The sequence below is a fragment of the Battus philenor genome, unplaced genomic scaffold, assembly GCF_028537555.1.
Source record: "Battus philenor isolate CCGP_79_NKW_IND1 unplaced genomic scaffold, ilBatPhil1.0.hap1 SCAF_18, whole genome shotgun sequence".
Classification (NCBI taxonomy): domain Eukaryota; kingdom Metazoa; phylum Arthropoda; class Insecta; order Lepidoptera; family Papilionidae; genus Battus; species Battus philenor.
The window spans coordinates 5,997,803-6,014,695 of record NW_027181680.1 but is presented as its reverse complement, the minus strand read 5'-3'; the positions used below and the strand labels follow the sequence as shown (position 1 = coordinate 6,014,695).

At 32.8% G+C, this 16,893-nt stretch overlaps 1 protein-coding gene across 1 annotated transcript in view; it reads left to right on the top strand.

Annotated features, from left to right (window-relative positions):
- The first annotated feature begins 611 nt into the window (after positions 1-611).
- LOC137920364 (uncharacterized) overlaps positions 612-16,893 on the top strand; it is a 54,661-nt gene continuing 38,379 nt past the window's right edge. Inside the window, exon 1 of the mRNA XM_068763670.1 lies at positions 612-700. Coding sequence (XP_068619771.1) covers positions 679-700 — 22 coding nt within the window. The 5' untranslated portion in view covers positions 612-678. The remainder of the gene's footprint in view (positions 701-16,893) is intronic.

Genomic DNA, 16,893 nt, shown 5'->3' with positions numbered 1-16,893 from the left:
TCACAATGATCACTTTATACAGGGTGATTGGAGATAGGAGAAAAAGTTTGTAAGCTTTTTACTGACAAATGAGCTCTTCATTTTCCCATCTAAAGCTTTCAAACCTGTTTACAATCATCGTGTGATTGTCTTATTTTGACATAAAAATGATTTGTTCATTTCCAAAAATATCTGCTTTGTGTCTTTAGATTTCAGACTTCGAAATGACTTTCGATCATTACAGAGGTATATTGGAACCTCTGTAATTATCGAAAGTCTACTGTTGAACTGCCTATTCGGTAATGATGTACGGTCGACGTTATAATTCGAACAGGCGACTAAAACTAAAAATAATATCATGTTACGCAGTTGTGTCGACAAATACGTTGCGATTGCATCAGAAATTTTTTGAACCTTAAAGAAATGTTTTCATTGACAACAATTTTTTAATAAATAATTATGGACTCCGGCAGAAGCAACAAGCCCCTTTCTTCCCGAAGTTCCTTGCAACCCCACCACGTAGAAAGTGAATGTTCTCCGACTAGTGACGGCAACTCGGGTTCTGTGCACGCGCATCGTGCTAACATACGCGGCTCAGCGGCTACGCGCAACGAACGCAGCCGCTACTGCATCAATTTTCAAAAATCGAATCTTATTTTTTTCGTATATACGTGCCAGTGTTAGCGCTTATTGATCAAGATGAAGATTGTTCTACTTTTCGGTAAGTTTAAAAAATCTTTTCTTTAATAATTTTTAAAAAAATATCTAAACATTAACATCGAAATTGGTGTAATTGTTGTATTTGTTTACAAATAAAAGTAATTTCAAATTGAAATATTTTATCGTATTAAAATATTATTATATTCTATATGAGAAATATTTATGTCTTATTATTTGAACATATATTAAATAGTTCTAGTATCGGGATAGTCTGCGTGTTTCCGTTCTCTCTTCTTGCGGTTTCAATAAATTACCTCAACGGTGCTCAGAAATTCCATCGGATCGTCTCTGGTTAATTTTAAATTGCAGAGAAATTCTCATTCTATTTAAATTATTTTAACGTTTTGCATAAAAGGAGAAGGTTTAGAATTTATTTTACAAAGTTGCGATTAATTAATTACTAAACCCCATAGTAATTGTAATATCAGCCGAGTTAAAAGATAATTTAAACAAGCGATCAATAAAATTACCTTTTAAGGATCAGTAATATTTTTTTAATATCTAGAAAAAGCCATCAAATTTCGTATTTTTATTCTATTTAATTTTCTTTTTTTACTATAATATCACTATAAAGAAAGTATGAAATCTTGCCTTTAATTAATTAAAAACAATAGATTACCCGTGTCTTTTTATGACTTAGAGAGTCGTTTAATATAGTTTCCTGTTTTTCTATTCAATTATTAGCGTCATATAAACATAATTATGGCCAGGGTTGTGTACGCACACAACAGGCAAACATATTTAATTTTGTACTTAGTTATATGAAAATAATGTAAGTTTATATTATGTATTGCTGTCGTCGTGTTTATTCAAAATATTAAAAAATATCTACCCATGTAAACACGACGGAAATTACGTATAATTAAAAACAACAGTTTATTTTTACCTGGTATACATTTTTTACATTGTCCAGTGGGTAAAGTAAGTAAAAAACAATGTAGATATCAATAGTTGATATCCGGTTCCATATATTTACATAATTACGTTGCAAATTTGAAGTATTCGAATATGTGAAACGAAACGTTATTTATTTACAACATGCGAGCTTCCGTTCGACGGAGGCGTGTCTGTGTAATGATCTGTTGCTAACAATGTTACTCGTCTTTGTTGTTATTGAAAAGAATTCTTTTTTATTTTCTCCCCCGTTCTCTAATGATCTATTTAAAATTACCAACCGTTAGCGAAATTGAATTTGATTCATGTTATGTTGTTATTATATATGAGGTAGTGATTACGGAACTTCGTAATCGTACGGAACGTCTTATAATCACCTGTCTTAGTTTAGCTATTAGTAATATAAATTACACTTCACATGAGCAGTGGTGGCCCTGTGGTGGAGGACTGAGAATTGCCATCGCAAGTCGCTGATTCGATTCTTTGTATACAATCTTATTATTTAATTCACAGTTTGTGCACTTACTGCGCACAAACAAGTTTCCAGAGGATGGGCAGCAGCGTCCTTTGTGTACCATAATAACACACTGTCATCGCCAACCTACCTGTCAAGAGTGGCGATTGAGCGATACCTATACATACATTGTTGTTTATATAAATATATAATATATCTTTAGAGGCGGCCAATGGCTTACTGAGGGCGCCTATAGGGTGAACCGGTAATATTCAACTTTGAGAGGAAATACGTTTATAATTTATAACCCTGTTGAGAAATTATTGTCATTGATTCTCAATCCTAATTATAATATTAAAATTAAGCTCCATGACAGACTAGCATCTAATACACCGTCTTAGGACCCTGGAAATTCTTTCTTTACAGAACAAAGAAACAGCTCGAAAAAGCTAAAACAACTACATATTAAATGGCCAATATGAATGTATTTTTTCCTTGTTTTTGTGAAGATGTTTTCATTCCGACACTCTAGAGATCTTCCTCTAAACATTGAAGCTACCTCTTCCAGGGTCTTTTTTATTACGGGGTCCACTTGGAAATGGTATTAACAGTTTTAGTGATAGTCATTCACTTGGAAAAGTGGTCTGCCCTTCTGAGCCTTTGAGACTTGCAGAATCTGATAATCGTTTCGTTGTGAATCAAATCTTGCAGTTCGTGATTTATTATTACACGGTACACGCCGTTATCTTGTCGTGTCGGACCAAAAATTATTTACAATATTTTCCTCTCGAACATTGCTACTCGTAGTTTTATTTCGTCTTTCGGTGTCATCGCCTAGACTTCACATGCATAGGTCACAAATGGGCGAGCTATGTCTATATTTTCAATATTATTTGTTAAATTTTTCAACATTTAGTTTAAAATATGTATGCAATATCTAGATTTTTTATGATTTTTTTTGTCAAGTCTTTAAATTTTCTGTATTATTGGTAAATAATAGATATAGAGAAGAATAGATTATTATATATACAAGTAATAAAAATTGTTATTATGTAAACTTGGCTATGACAAATCATTTACGTAGGCCCAGAGGCACCAGCAAATATCACGAGATGAAATCGGTTACAAACAAAAATACTAATTCGTAATATGTAATAATGTGAAATGATCGTGCACTTTTTTTCTAGTATGAGAGTAGCAATTTGACTTTTGTTCAACCAAGATTACTTTTTCTTTATTAAATGTTGTTTTTTATTGTTGTCATGGTATTGCGGTTTCACGTAGATTTTGTTGTGTTACAACACAATATAATTGGATTAGTTCCCATTTAGGATATAAATCTTTTTACTGCCTGTAATTCTCGTCATTCTTACTATGTAAAGCAGTTTATAGCTACACAGTAAAATACGTTTTTAATGTACCTCTGATTTAGTTAATTCATGTATTTATATACTTTTATTTCATTCGGCTGGACATGGAAAATTACTAGCTCCCAGTTGCACATTGAGCCATGTTGGGGATTGCTCTTCGAGATCAAATCGAGAATGGGGAGGTCTGTAGACGATCGAAAGTGATCGACATAGCGCAGCGGATTGACAAGTTGACGTGACAGTGGGCAGACCCCATAGCACGCAGAATGAGAGACCGCTCTGTCCTTAAGGTTCTAGAGTTGTGACCACGGATCAGCAAGCCCAGCGTAAGACATCCAGTCTGAAATTACTGGGCAGTCGACTTTGTTGTGTTATAATCCACACACCAGACGATGGCCGTGTTCAATTTGCCTTACACAATAGTGGCCTAAGTCCAGCTGTGCACATCCTGTCTTAAATTAAGATAATTATGATGATGATAATGTTTTTCAAAAGTACCTAAGTGTATGTGTGATGGAAATGATTGGAGAAATAAATTAATAATGATTTAATTGGTAAATAGAATTACCACTATTACATATAATAGACGACATTGACCGTTGTGGAATTTTAGTGCCTTATATGATAGAAGTTTAACAATAATGCACATTATAATTATTCGTATTCTAAGTCAAAATAATAAGGGATGAGTATAAACATGAATACTATTAAATCGAAAAATTCAAAAAACGTCTCTTCTACATTTTATTTGGACTAGACATACAATGAAAAAACAAAAGAATACTTTGTTTACGAAACTCGAAAACGAAGGTTTTTTTACAATTTGCAGCTGTATTAAAGACAAAATTAAAATATATGTGAGCGATCGTTTGAAAGGTTTTACGGTAGCGATATCAAAAGAATGAAAATAGAAAGACTATTTCCACGTATTTTACGGAACAATAGACTCGCGAGCGCGTAGTGTCACAAAGGAATTTTTTGCTGGTCCCTGTGAACGACCCCCGCCGATACCGGCGTGACAGCCGTCGTTCTGGAACTGTGCTAACGACAATTTAATGTCAATCATAGCGAAGTTGCTAAAGTGCTTCAGTTATATTGACATATAAAATACGAAACAATAACAGCGACTATATTTTAATTTACAAATACAATTGATATAAATGACGTGATAATTTTTATTAGGAATTATCTGCTCTGGGTGATTTCGTGTCCAGTTATTAGCTTGTCGCAGTTTAATAGAAAAAATAAATAAGGAATACGAAGAAGAATACATAAAACGTACTCGAAATTAAGTGATCATTACTTTTATTTATTTAATGTTAATTGCATTATTTAATTGCAACGATAACTTACAAAAATAAGTTTTTATTTCGCACATGACATAACTTAAGTAATAATGTGATTATACTTTCATTGTAATGCTTTAGGAACACAAGTTTTTTGGGTTAGATGGGCCGCAAATGTTTGACAGTGAGAGACAGTTGTAATTTACTCTGTTTTCAATGAAATCCTATTTCTTAATATTTTTCGTCAAAATTTTTTTTTCTGTCCATTAGAACCTTCTTAACATTTTGTTTCGATCATCGGAAGGCTGAATGCAGGTTGCTTTCAACCAATACTATATGAAATCTTTAAGGGGAGATCTATGTCCAACGGTAGACGTTTTACGAATGAAATGTTGATGATTTTTACAAAGAACACCTGTTCCCCATTAAAAATATGAAGAAAATAGTTTTACGCACAACACTACATTAGGCGAGCATTATTTATTTTTATATGAAGGTTTCTAAATATTATATATAAATAGCCTCATTGTAACTTAAACGTGATTACTTTAATAACTTAATTAACAGAAATTTAAGTAACAAGTCATATTGTTATTGCGCTATAAAGAGATTATTAAATATCGTTGATTTAGTAGAAAATTGTTTTGAAAGCAGGAAAATATATGTTATATATATAAAAGGGTCAAAAGAAAAAGGAACGCTTGGTATTAATCCATTCCACTAATCGACATCAAAACCTTCGCAATTCTCATTCCCAGTTAATCGTTAGTACGAATTTGCAATTTCTGAAACCGGATACATATTTCAAATATTACAGCGGGTCGCTTTCCCCTCTTGTTATGATTATCTTTGAAGAGATAAAAAAATAAATGGATTTATTTTTTTACCTTTGTAAAATCTTAAACAGACAGCTAAGGTATTGTTTTTCGTAAACGAATTAGGGCTAAAAATAACCCGTGACCGTAGGAGTATTTGCTAAAATATTTTTGCTATTTACTTTATCAAGAGTTAAAAAAGGAATTATTGTTTTAATGTTTGTAATTCCAAGTAAATTTAAAAAAGGTATAGAACGTCCATTCCTGGACATAGGCCTCCTTTTTTGGTTTCCTATACTGGTTGAAAGCAGCCTGGATCCAGCATCTTCCATCAATTTTCACAAGGTCCTCGGTCCACTGTCGATCGACATCCTTCGCTGCACTTGTTGATCTGTCATCTCCTCTCCAGAACCTACTGCCACTTAAACTTGCCAGTGTGCTAGGCTTTGTCGAAACTTTAATGTATTCGGACCGCCTCATCCCTGATTCGATCTCCTAGATAAACCACGACCATGATGTTCTCTGAGACATAGAACGATTGTCGCCTTTTGCGTTAATTTTATGTTGTTGTTTCATTACATAATTATATAACAGCAATTTTGAAACTTATCTTAAACAAAATAAAGAAATTGTTTGGAAGAAATCTTTTGTTCTTTTACTCTACTATTTATTGTTCTATATTAATTAACAGCAAGTTAAAACACAATAGAAAGGGTAAAGGTAATTGAAGAGGTATTACGTTGATATGATCTCAAAAGGGTTAATTATAGTACAGGTAAATAGAATGGCGGTGACACCAGAGTAGAACTATTTCTACCAAAGGAACTGTACCGATGTTGTAACGCGACACGCCTCGTGTTGTTCCCGACTGCGTAACGTTTACGTGCGGCGCGATTTCCGCAACAATTTAACGTGAAGAACAATACGTATATCACGGGTTTATGGAACAATTGCAGATATCAATCTCGAACAATTCCCAAGGCGGTCCTTCGGAGCGCGTGATTGTTTGAAAAATTTATATCACCTGCGATCACAAATCGTCACTTTTTCCTGTCATTATGCGTGTTGATTATATTGTGTAACGTAATAGTTTTTAATTGTGAATCTTATAATAGTTCGTTTTGTTCTCATACGGAAGTATACTCGTATGTTGTTTCATTCAGACTTATAAAATCAAATGATTTTGATTAATTATTTTAAGAGGTTTTTTAAAGGTTCCCACACTTTTTTTTTATAAACCATTTTCAAAATTTTGCCAGTAAGGTCTATTGGATCTTTCATATTCCAAAACTCTATAATATTGTATTGAATATGTAATATTAACGTTTTCACAAATAGCAATAACTTTATTTCTAGAAATATTATCTGCCTACATTGGTTAAGTCAACATATTAATTCTTTTTTATCGAAAGCAGATAAATTTTCGTGCATCTCCGCTTACGAATTGTTACCTTCCATTTTTTGTCACGCCAACATATATTTACCTGGACCACTTTGTGAACTAACGATTTAATTTAATTTAAATAATTATCGTTATAAATAAAATATTTTAACCACAGAGTTTGAATTCTGTAATATTGACATACTCGTATTCATAGTTTCTTGTTTTAGTTTTAATAAATTAGTAAAAGCTTTGTTATAATCTGGTTTTAAATTTGAGCATTCTCTCGTGTGACGTCATTTGTTATGAATAACATTGCCTATGCAGTATTTTAAACTTTCTAATGTTACTCTTTTGTATTAACGTTTTTATGTAAAGCTTGTTCACTATTTTGGCAAGCGCTTTCAAGTTGTTTCGTTTTTTTCTAAATATTAATAAACATCAGCATAACGTTTGCTTGATGGTAAATGATACCTTCTGCATATAGTGGCAATATTCGTGATTTTTAAATAAAAAAAATTGTACAGTACCCCGCTTTTATTTGACAAACAGGGATTTGGTGTTAATTAAGTATTTATATACTGTCATTGTATCGGTCACGGTATTTATAATAAAATTTTACATTAACCACTAGCTAAAAGAGTCTTAAAACTTTTCTCAGTCTTCAATACAGATAATATTACTCAAGCGTTATCTCGGAAATCGAACTTGCGACCTACAACGCCGGTCTCAGTCCTCTATCGCTGGGCTAGCACTGCTCGTTAAATATTTATCATTAAAAAAATAATTTATGCCTATGATCCTCAATGGGAGACAAAATTTATAACAGACACACGGTGAACACTTAAAATAAACTTTACAGTATAAAAACTTTTTCGTATTATAAATAAAATGTAACCTATATACGTATCACACAAAATTACATTAACAATGAACGGCTCCAAACAGAACAATAAAACGAGTTCAATGTTTTATGCCTCCTCTAGTACACAACTTTTAGTGCAACAATGCACCTAAAATCGTAGATTCTCTCTCTGCCTACTGGTTTAAATAAAGAATTATATGTTAAGGTGCATTTTAATTACATTATAAATAACTTAACACTCTAATTGCCAAATAAATATTTTTTTTATTTCCGCAAATTGAATAAAACATTTATTTCTGATATCACTTTAATTGTACCCCAAATAATAATATAATAATTCCTTGCGGTGCGTAAGGAGTTTTGAGTATAATAATAAAACTTACTCGCCTAGAAAATTCTGCGTAATGTAGCGAATGGCTTTAGATTTTATTGGCCGTTTGAAGTTAGGTAATCGATTCAGTCGCGATCGTCGCCCTCTTGCGACATCGAATCTTAAATGTTTACTCGATTAAGTAGAAGGTCCCTTTACTAAAGGTTACAGATGAACGTTTTTGATGCTTTTACGTTACATTAAGACTACTTTGTCTGCACAAGTTACTTCCTTTATTTTATTAACAGCAAGGGTGGCCAAGCATCTTGAGAGTCGGAGCCATTTTTTTACATCTTCGCGAGCGCATATAAATACGTGTTATATTTTATTTCAAAAGTATAAAATATGTATTAAAATTAAATAGTACAGTAATTTAAAAGAAATTTTTATATAATAAATTATAAAAGCAAAGCAAATATGGTATAAACAGTATTCAGTTCGATAAAATAAACATATTTTTTCGATTATTTTGTTTCTGAGATAGATAATACTCTGTTAAAATCTGTGGCAACTTATATCATCTTAAAAGAAATATAAAAGGTCATCAACCTCTTAAAATGACTATTACACTAGTTTTCTATGTGTTCATTAAATGATTCCTAACATAGAAGTGCTTGACGGGCTATAATGTAAATGGCGATGCTAAAAGGTCAAGTGAGGTCGTTATTATGGAGACGCTATCCTTGGAGAAACTCGGAGAAATAACTTGAGCTAATCGCGGGTCAAATAGTCTGCTATAATACGTGCTTCAATGCTTAAGTAGTAACAAGCTTATTATAAAACGGCTATTGTTTATTGTTATTGTCATATGTATATGTTAAACGATAAAATATGCATCCAACGTACGACGGTGGGATAGTGAAGATTGAGTAGGAATGAAGTGAAAACGCTTTGTGTTTTCTAGCATCTTACACAAATCTAGTTTAGTTTATAATGATTGGCATATGGTAAACATATTAAATAGAAAAATAAATTCTCTATAATCAATATAGTGTTTTTTTTTGTGAATGAGAAATGCTATTTTATTATCATTGTTACTATTTTAGTCGTAGGATGTCCACCGCTGGACACAGGTCTTCACCAAAGATTTAAAGACGGGTTTAAAGTGGACTCCATTCATCATCCTCCAACTACTTAAACAAGGTCGTCTGTCTACCTTGTTTGTGGACATCGTTAGCTGCACTTAAGAGACTCTTTATCTTAGTCCGAAAAGTTACCTAATAGCATTCTAAGAGCTTAGAGACCTCCCAATTCCGCTAAAATATCTAATGTAATAACTGCAGACACTGTTTTCGATGAATCTTAAATAATTTTTTCTACTCTAAGCACCCTTAACAATCCGTCAGCTTAAACTGGGCGAAACTCTTAATACCAACAGGCAATAACATTTCGCAGGCTCAGGAGTTAAGGCCTGGTAAGGTAAGTTTCTTTGTTCGTCTGTTAGTATAGTGCCCAAAAGAAGTGTACTCCAGCTCTTAAATCTCGGACCAGTCAGTTACTATAATCGTACTAGATAGATGGTAGTATTAGAACAAAACGAAATTATATTAAGATGAGTTAAAATTACTACTCATAATGATTTGAGCAACAGAAACAAATACTATCCTTGGTATTAAAATACAATTCGGTAGTTAACATAAAAATCTATAAAATTATAATAACCTAATGAAAATTCAATGTGCAAATTCATATATATACATTATTTATATATTTATACATTATTTATATATTTTTATGTATATATAAAATATATACATAATGTACTAAAAAGGCAAATATGTTCATATGTAGGAGTATAAGAAATTTCCACCTAAGGTCTGAATCATCACAATATTTCTGGAACCACAAGGACTACAAATTGAGTGTAAATACTTATTTTACCAAGTAGAAGTTAGCTAAGGTCGCCTACAAAAACGTTAAGGGGGCTTACTTTCAAAATATGCACACTATCAAACTACACTTGCAGGTATAAAAATTATCCAGAATATTTTTTTGATACGTTAGAAATTAATAACAATGGATTTTATGAAATTATAACCGTAATAATTAGTGCGGACCGCGCGAAGCGGGCGAGAGACAGTTAGTTGTACAATATAATTAATATAATTAAATTGAAATAATCAGACATTTTAAAATGAGAACAACTATTTAATGATTACAAATAACCTTGTAAGGTGCGTTTACTTTAATAATTGTAATTCGTGGTTTGGTGATAAGCTCCTGTCTAGACTGGTCTGAGTGCGGCGACTGGTACTATGTAATATCCTGGCAATACAGCTATTACGCGCCGGGATTTGCTCGCAGCGGAAGATTGCGTTTCCCATTACTGATTATGGGTTGTGAATTACGAAATGATGTGTTCTATTTTCATCAACACAGTTCATATTAACTATCACTACTTTATTTAGGATGAAATTTGTGCTGGTAGCCGTGCAAGGCTGTTACTGCTACATGGATCTATAGGCTACTACTAACTAGTCCCCCGAACTTATCATTTTACAATTTTGGTATGAATTTCGTTAAATAGTCGATAGGTAATGTTCAGATATTTCGAAAAGTCGAATAATTGAATTTTATGCAATGTCCCCGTAATTTGGAGGCTTGTGCATTTTTATAACATATTAGGTTGTCAAATATCTCCCTTCCGCCTTTTTGTCTTTTGAATTTCGCGGCTATGTACAAAGCGCTACAGAGCTCGTATCTGGCAATACTATACACAATTTGAAAGGTCTTGACATAACCTACAAAACGACGCTATGCATGATTAGTTTGGATATTGCGTTCAACAGTTATAGACGTGTAAACATGGAGTTCACTAACGCCGAAATTCGCGCTATTTTAAAGTTTTCCTTCGTTAAAGGCAAATCCGCTAGAGAAACGTTCCGTGAGATTAATGGTGTTTTGGGGGATGGTACTCTATCACTTCGAATCACGGAGGAATGGTTTCGACGATTCAGAGCCGGCGAAAACGACACCATGGATAAGCCAGCCGGCGGAAGACCTGTGACGACAAATACCGATCAAATCATGGACTACATCGAGTTAGACCGGCATGTGGCATCTCGTGACATCGCCCAGGAGATGGGAGTTAGTCACCAAACCATTTTAAACCATCTGCAGAAGGCTGGACACAAAAAAAAGCTTGATGTTTGGGTGCCGCATGATTTGACGCAAAAAAACCTTCTGGACCGAATCAACGCCTGCGATATGCTGCTGAAACGGAAGGAACTCGACCCATTCTTGAAGCGGATGGTGACTGGCGACAAAAAATGGATCACATATGACAATATCAAGCGAAAACGGTCGTGGTCGAAGGCCGGTGAATCGTCCCAAACAGTGGCCAAGCCGGGATTGACGGCCAGGAAGGTTTTGCTGTGTGTTTGGTGGGATTGGAAGGGAATCATCCACTATGAGCTGCTCCCATATGGCCAGACGCTTAATTCTACCATCTACTGCGAACAACTGGACCGCTTGAAGCAGGCGATCGACCAGAAGCGTCCAGAATTGGCCAACAGGAAGGGTGTAGTGTTCCACCAGGACAACGCCAGACCACACACTTCGTTGATGACTCGTCAGAAGCTACGGGAGCTCGGATGGGAGGTTTTATCACATCCACCATATAGCCCGGACATAGCGCCAAGTGATTACCACCTGTTCCTGTCCATGGCGAACGCCCTTGGTGGTGTAAAGTTGAACTCAAAAGAGGTTTGTGAAAAGTGGCTGTCCGAGTTCTTCGCAAATAAGGAGGGGGGCTTCTACGAGGGAGGTATTATGAAGTTGCCGTCTAGATGGAAACAGATTATCGAACAAAACGGCGCATATTTGAACTAAATCCGATCACTGTAACACTTTTTATAAAGCATTGAATAAAGAGCAAAAAAGCGGAAGGGAGATATTTGACAACCTATTATTTGTTAGAACGTACTTCTATAAGGAATTACTACTTATTTTCCAAAAATTCTTTTTATTGTTAACTAAGCGCTTATCGTGGTTTTCTGTGTTCTTCTGTCATTGAAATTTGAAAATCGTCCTACATATTTTAACTTTGTATTAATGTATTGGCATCCCTTAATAAATAAAATAAAATGTCTAAAAATAACTTGGTCTATATTACGTTCCACTTTCTGTATACATCGCAATTGAATATGAAGTAAACTTACTCAACTGAGAGCCAAAGGGCGAGTTTCTTCTTGTATGCAAGTTTTAAATTGAATTGATGTGTCCATAAGAACTATATCTTGTATCGACTCTCTAGGTCTCTAAGAAAGTTAGGTTATCTTAAATAAATAAATATCCAAAACGAATACCTCAATAATAATTTGCTTGTTAGAGTCAATGGACTCTTAAAGTACAAACAAACAATTAGGTTTTAGTTTATTCATGTTATACCCCAATTCCTCCTTTACATCTTTCGAGTTTGTGAGTTGCTAAGAAGTTAAATGTGATAAAATTGGCAGAAGAATACGGTTATGCTGGATACTTCGTCTATTTAACGAATAAGTTTTTTGTCATCCTATCAAATGTACCTGTTTATAAATATATACGTTCAAACATAAGCACAATTATTCCATAAAATTCATATGTAATTTGTCTTACTGCTGCACAAAGAAAATGAAAATATTTGTCTAAGTTGGGAGGCCTTCGAATACAGATGCAGACAACGACTTAGGTAGATTTTCCGACTCCCTTCAAACTATATCTTTATTTTTAAATTTTAAATTAAATTAGTTTTTTGTCTGTAAATTATGTGAAGGAAAGGTTATAACTATTTAATTTTTTGTATTTAAGGATTAGTAAGTTTTAAAGATTTCTTATACATACAAATGTGTTCAATAGAATAATAATCAAAATGTTACCAATCAACGCATTCAAGAGTGTTCAGTATAAAATTATTTTCTCTTATTCGAATACAATCTCGTGATATTATTTGCGAGTTTAACGCGGCTGTGTGCATGCCTATTTATGCAAACAACGTACAAAACAAGTTTATCTTATAAATCGGCTCCAGTCGCTAATGTTTTAAAGGCAATTGATTTACAATTACACGGTATCGTTACTTTCTAACTGTATTAAAGAGATTCAATTAAACAAATCTTAATTACATATATGAAATTTTAAATAACTCTTTTTTTATGAAAACTTTTACGGAACAACAATGTGCAATCGATACTATATATAATGGTAAATATAATGTAATATATAATATAATAATAAATAAATAACTATAAATCTTGTGGACTACTAATAGAATGAGAACATACTTTGGATTTTACAAAATTTTAATGTCTCTGGATGCCGGCAACACAAAACCGGTCATCTTTGAGGGAGGCCTACTTCTAGCAGCGGGAGTCTAGCGGCTGATAAGAATAAGAACCTAATAATAACTCTTCACAACTCATTGCGTTTTCTAGTTCTAGTTCTAATTCTCAATCTCATTTTGTTTATTTTAGGTTAAGGATGTTATTATAGTGAAGGTCAATTTGATTCTAACTTCTGTGAAACTGGTCACACGATGTACATAAACGAACACCATAGATGATTCTAAATGGATGACAATATTAATAAAAGAATAAACAAAGCCTGATTTGATTATGTCGAAAATATTCACTATTTTTACAGTCTTAATGGTTATTAAAGTAAAAAGTTAAAAACAGAATTTTAAATTTGAAATTAATTAATAATTAAAAAATAAAATTTTCCTTTCCCCTGGATCTTAAATTATTGCCTCATTCAAAGATATTCTTAAACATACATATTTTACTTAAGTAAAACACACAACATTTTAAATTAATAATTTTATTCAATTTCAAATCATTATTATCATTTAATTTAGTTATCATCCTCTCCTAATCACAGGTTTATTTTCCCTCAGTGCAAATTAATCGCTTGTACTGTTTGTGTAGAGAAAATTTCACGTTTTGCTTTTAAATGTTATATCTTTTATAAAATAATTTTGAACTTTACAACATTATGAACAAATTTTGGTACATTTCCTTCGACCGCCGCCCGTGACCTGGTTAAAAAGTACATCCAAACTTTTTAAAGGTTTTTTAAAAAAATATTAAGCGGGTTGAGAAATAAGCACGGTTTTTGTTTGTTGATAATTAATAAACTAAAAGTCAGCTTTATTGGTTTTTCTCATGGTCTAAATTTCGTAAGTAAGGTATCATCTACCTTTGGTATTTTTCATATATTATAATACTTGTATGGCTATGCTTATTCGGAATTGGGCCTTCTAAATATAGTTAAAATATTCTGATTATGTTATACGCTTGATCGATGAAGAAATTGTTTATAACAACTTTAATAAGACCTTCGTTCGAAGCCTGTGTTGATCTTTAGTGGAGAGGCATTTTAAAAGATTAATAAACTTAACACTTGTACATTTGTCTTCTTATGGAATCGAATCTACAGCATAACACTAGTATTTCCGAAGCATTCTATTTAATCATTGTTCTACGTTGGCAAAAAGTTGTAAATGTATTTTTAATTTATATAATTTTAACGTCATACGTCGTCTTCTTTATTTATATTTATTATTATTCATATTTAATTATATAATCATTTGTAAATTAAGACGTTAAGGTAATCAACATTATGGATTTTAGTTATTATTAGTCACCGATACGACTCTGTTTTACGTTGGTTAAAATTTAGTAGGTTAAAAATATGAAGAGCATCGAATTATACGATTATGTAGATATTACTCAGTCAAGTTCATCTAGACAACGAGTTATTTTACATTATTAAAAAATAAAGTTTTAGGTTCTAATATGTGTTGTTACGCAAAATCGTAGGGGGAGGGGGAGAATACCTTTTGCTTATTTATGTGAAAGGAAAGGTATCATCAGAACTGATACTTCAGGTACCACAAGACGCGTGTGAGTTTTTTATATATTAATAGTATGCTATATTTATAAGTCATAGTTTATTTTTTAAAAAAATCTTTCTTAATATATGTAAATTATTCAATAGAATATTCATAAGGGGACATTTACATTGGTGGCAAAACATTTAAAAGAAACTTTATGTAATAATATCTTCATATTTCCTTATCATTGCTTAAGCTAGCTAAAATAATTTGTATATGCGAGCTTGACAGAGCGCTGTATAAATTGTTCTGAGAAATATAGTATAGAAATCATTATAAATAAGTTCTGAATAAAAGTTATTTGACTGTTCCTACTATTTCCTAATAGATCTCAGTTTCTGAGTAACATTTTAATGAAAAAAATTACCATATTTTTATAAGGCGTGCTGCGTACTATTCTCAAAGTTTGCGACATCTGAATGAAAAATAAAAGTGGTTTTTTAATTAGTATGTAAAGAATGTAACAGATATGCAAATATAATAGTTACAACATAATATTTTTTTTAATATTATGATAATCATAACATAACAAAATCAAAATATACACAAAGGAAATTTAATAAATCTTGTGAAATAGACATATATTACGAAAGACACAAAAGTTCGACATGCATATCAAACATTAAACAAGAATAATGGATTCTCATGAATTTTTGAAATAGCCTTCAGAACTGGGCTAATGAATGTGGGACTGTGAACACAATTAAAACCGTATGTCCCGACCTCGCCGCTTGTTCTTATTGTTCTCAAAATGTAATTATTTTTTTCACTAACCATTTCAGATATTTTATTGTTTTGCACGAATCATATTAGAGCCGAGGTTTTTATAGTGTATACTTAGTCAAGATAATATAATGTAGAAGTAGCGTGGGTCGGACCCCCACTAGATGGGCACACGACGTAGTCAAGGTTGTGAAAAGTCGCTAAATGCGGATAATGGAAGACCAGTTATTGTGAAGATTTTTGGGGAGGCTTATGCTTGGCAGTCGGCCTCTATCGGTTGACATGAAAAGCCTCACGATACCAGCAAAACACCGAGCTACATGGAGGCTCATAGCAAAAGCAAGGCGGCAGAACCGACCAGGGAATGATCACGACCACTCTGACAAGAGTGCACGACTGACAAGACGAAAGGATCGTAATGACCCAGTACGATTAGAGATAATTTACTTTAAGTCATGGTGCAAATAATTACAGCCTAAAATACCAGTAATTATTTTAGAAGTTTTAAAAATGAATAAAAATGGATGTAATCCGACCGGAATCACTGTATCGCGCTTTAGGTTGTTAGCTGTACCTAACACACGGAACAGCGATGCCTTACTTATGTAAAACTTTTCTTTGTATTATGTCTAATTAAAGATAATTTTTTAAAAATAACTTTGATTGATATGTTAGTAATGGTGAGATTTTATTGAAAAATTGTGTGATCTATCTAAATTTTAAACGAAACAAAAACTATTCATCAGGTGGCAAAAAATCTTAAATTACAGGGTCTATATGTAAGGACAAGACATTTCGTCGAGCGAAGTAATGTACTCGTAACAATGATTTAATTTTATTTTACTAGTTATTATATTGTTTATTTATCGTAATTTTGTGTAAACATGTCATTAAATTGAGCGTATATTTTAGTGCACGTAATCCTATTTCGATTCCTCTTGGAACAACTCGTTAACTAGGTCACCATCCATTAAGAATCGATAGAGGTCCGGGTAAAAGCCGTACGAAATAAATGGATGCGTACAATAGGATTAAAGGCAATCGAAAGAATTAGGTAATGCGAGCTCAGAATTAAATCAATTTGTGTACAATGGAATCCGAAACTCATCTACTAGAGTCACCCTCTACCCTTGGAGCTAAACATATAACTGCTTCTTACGACATT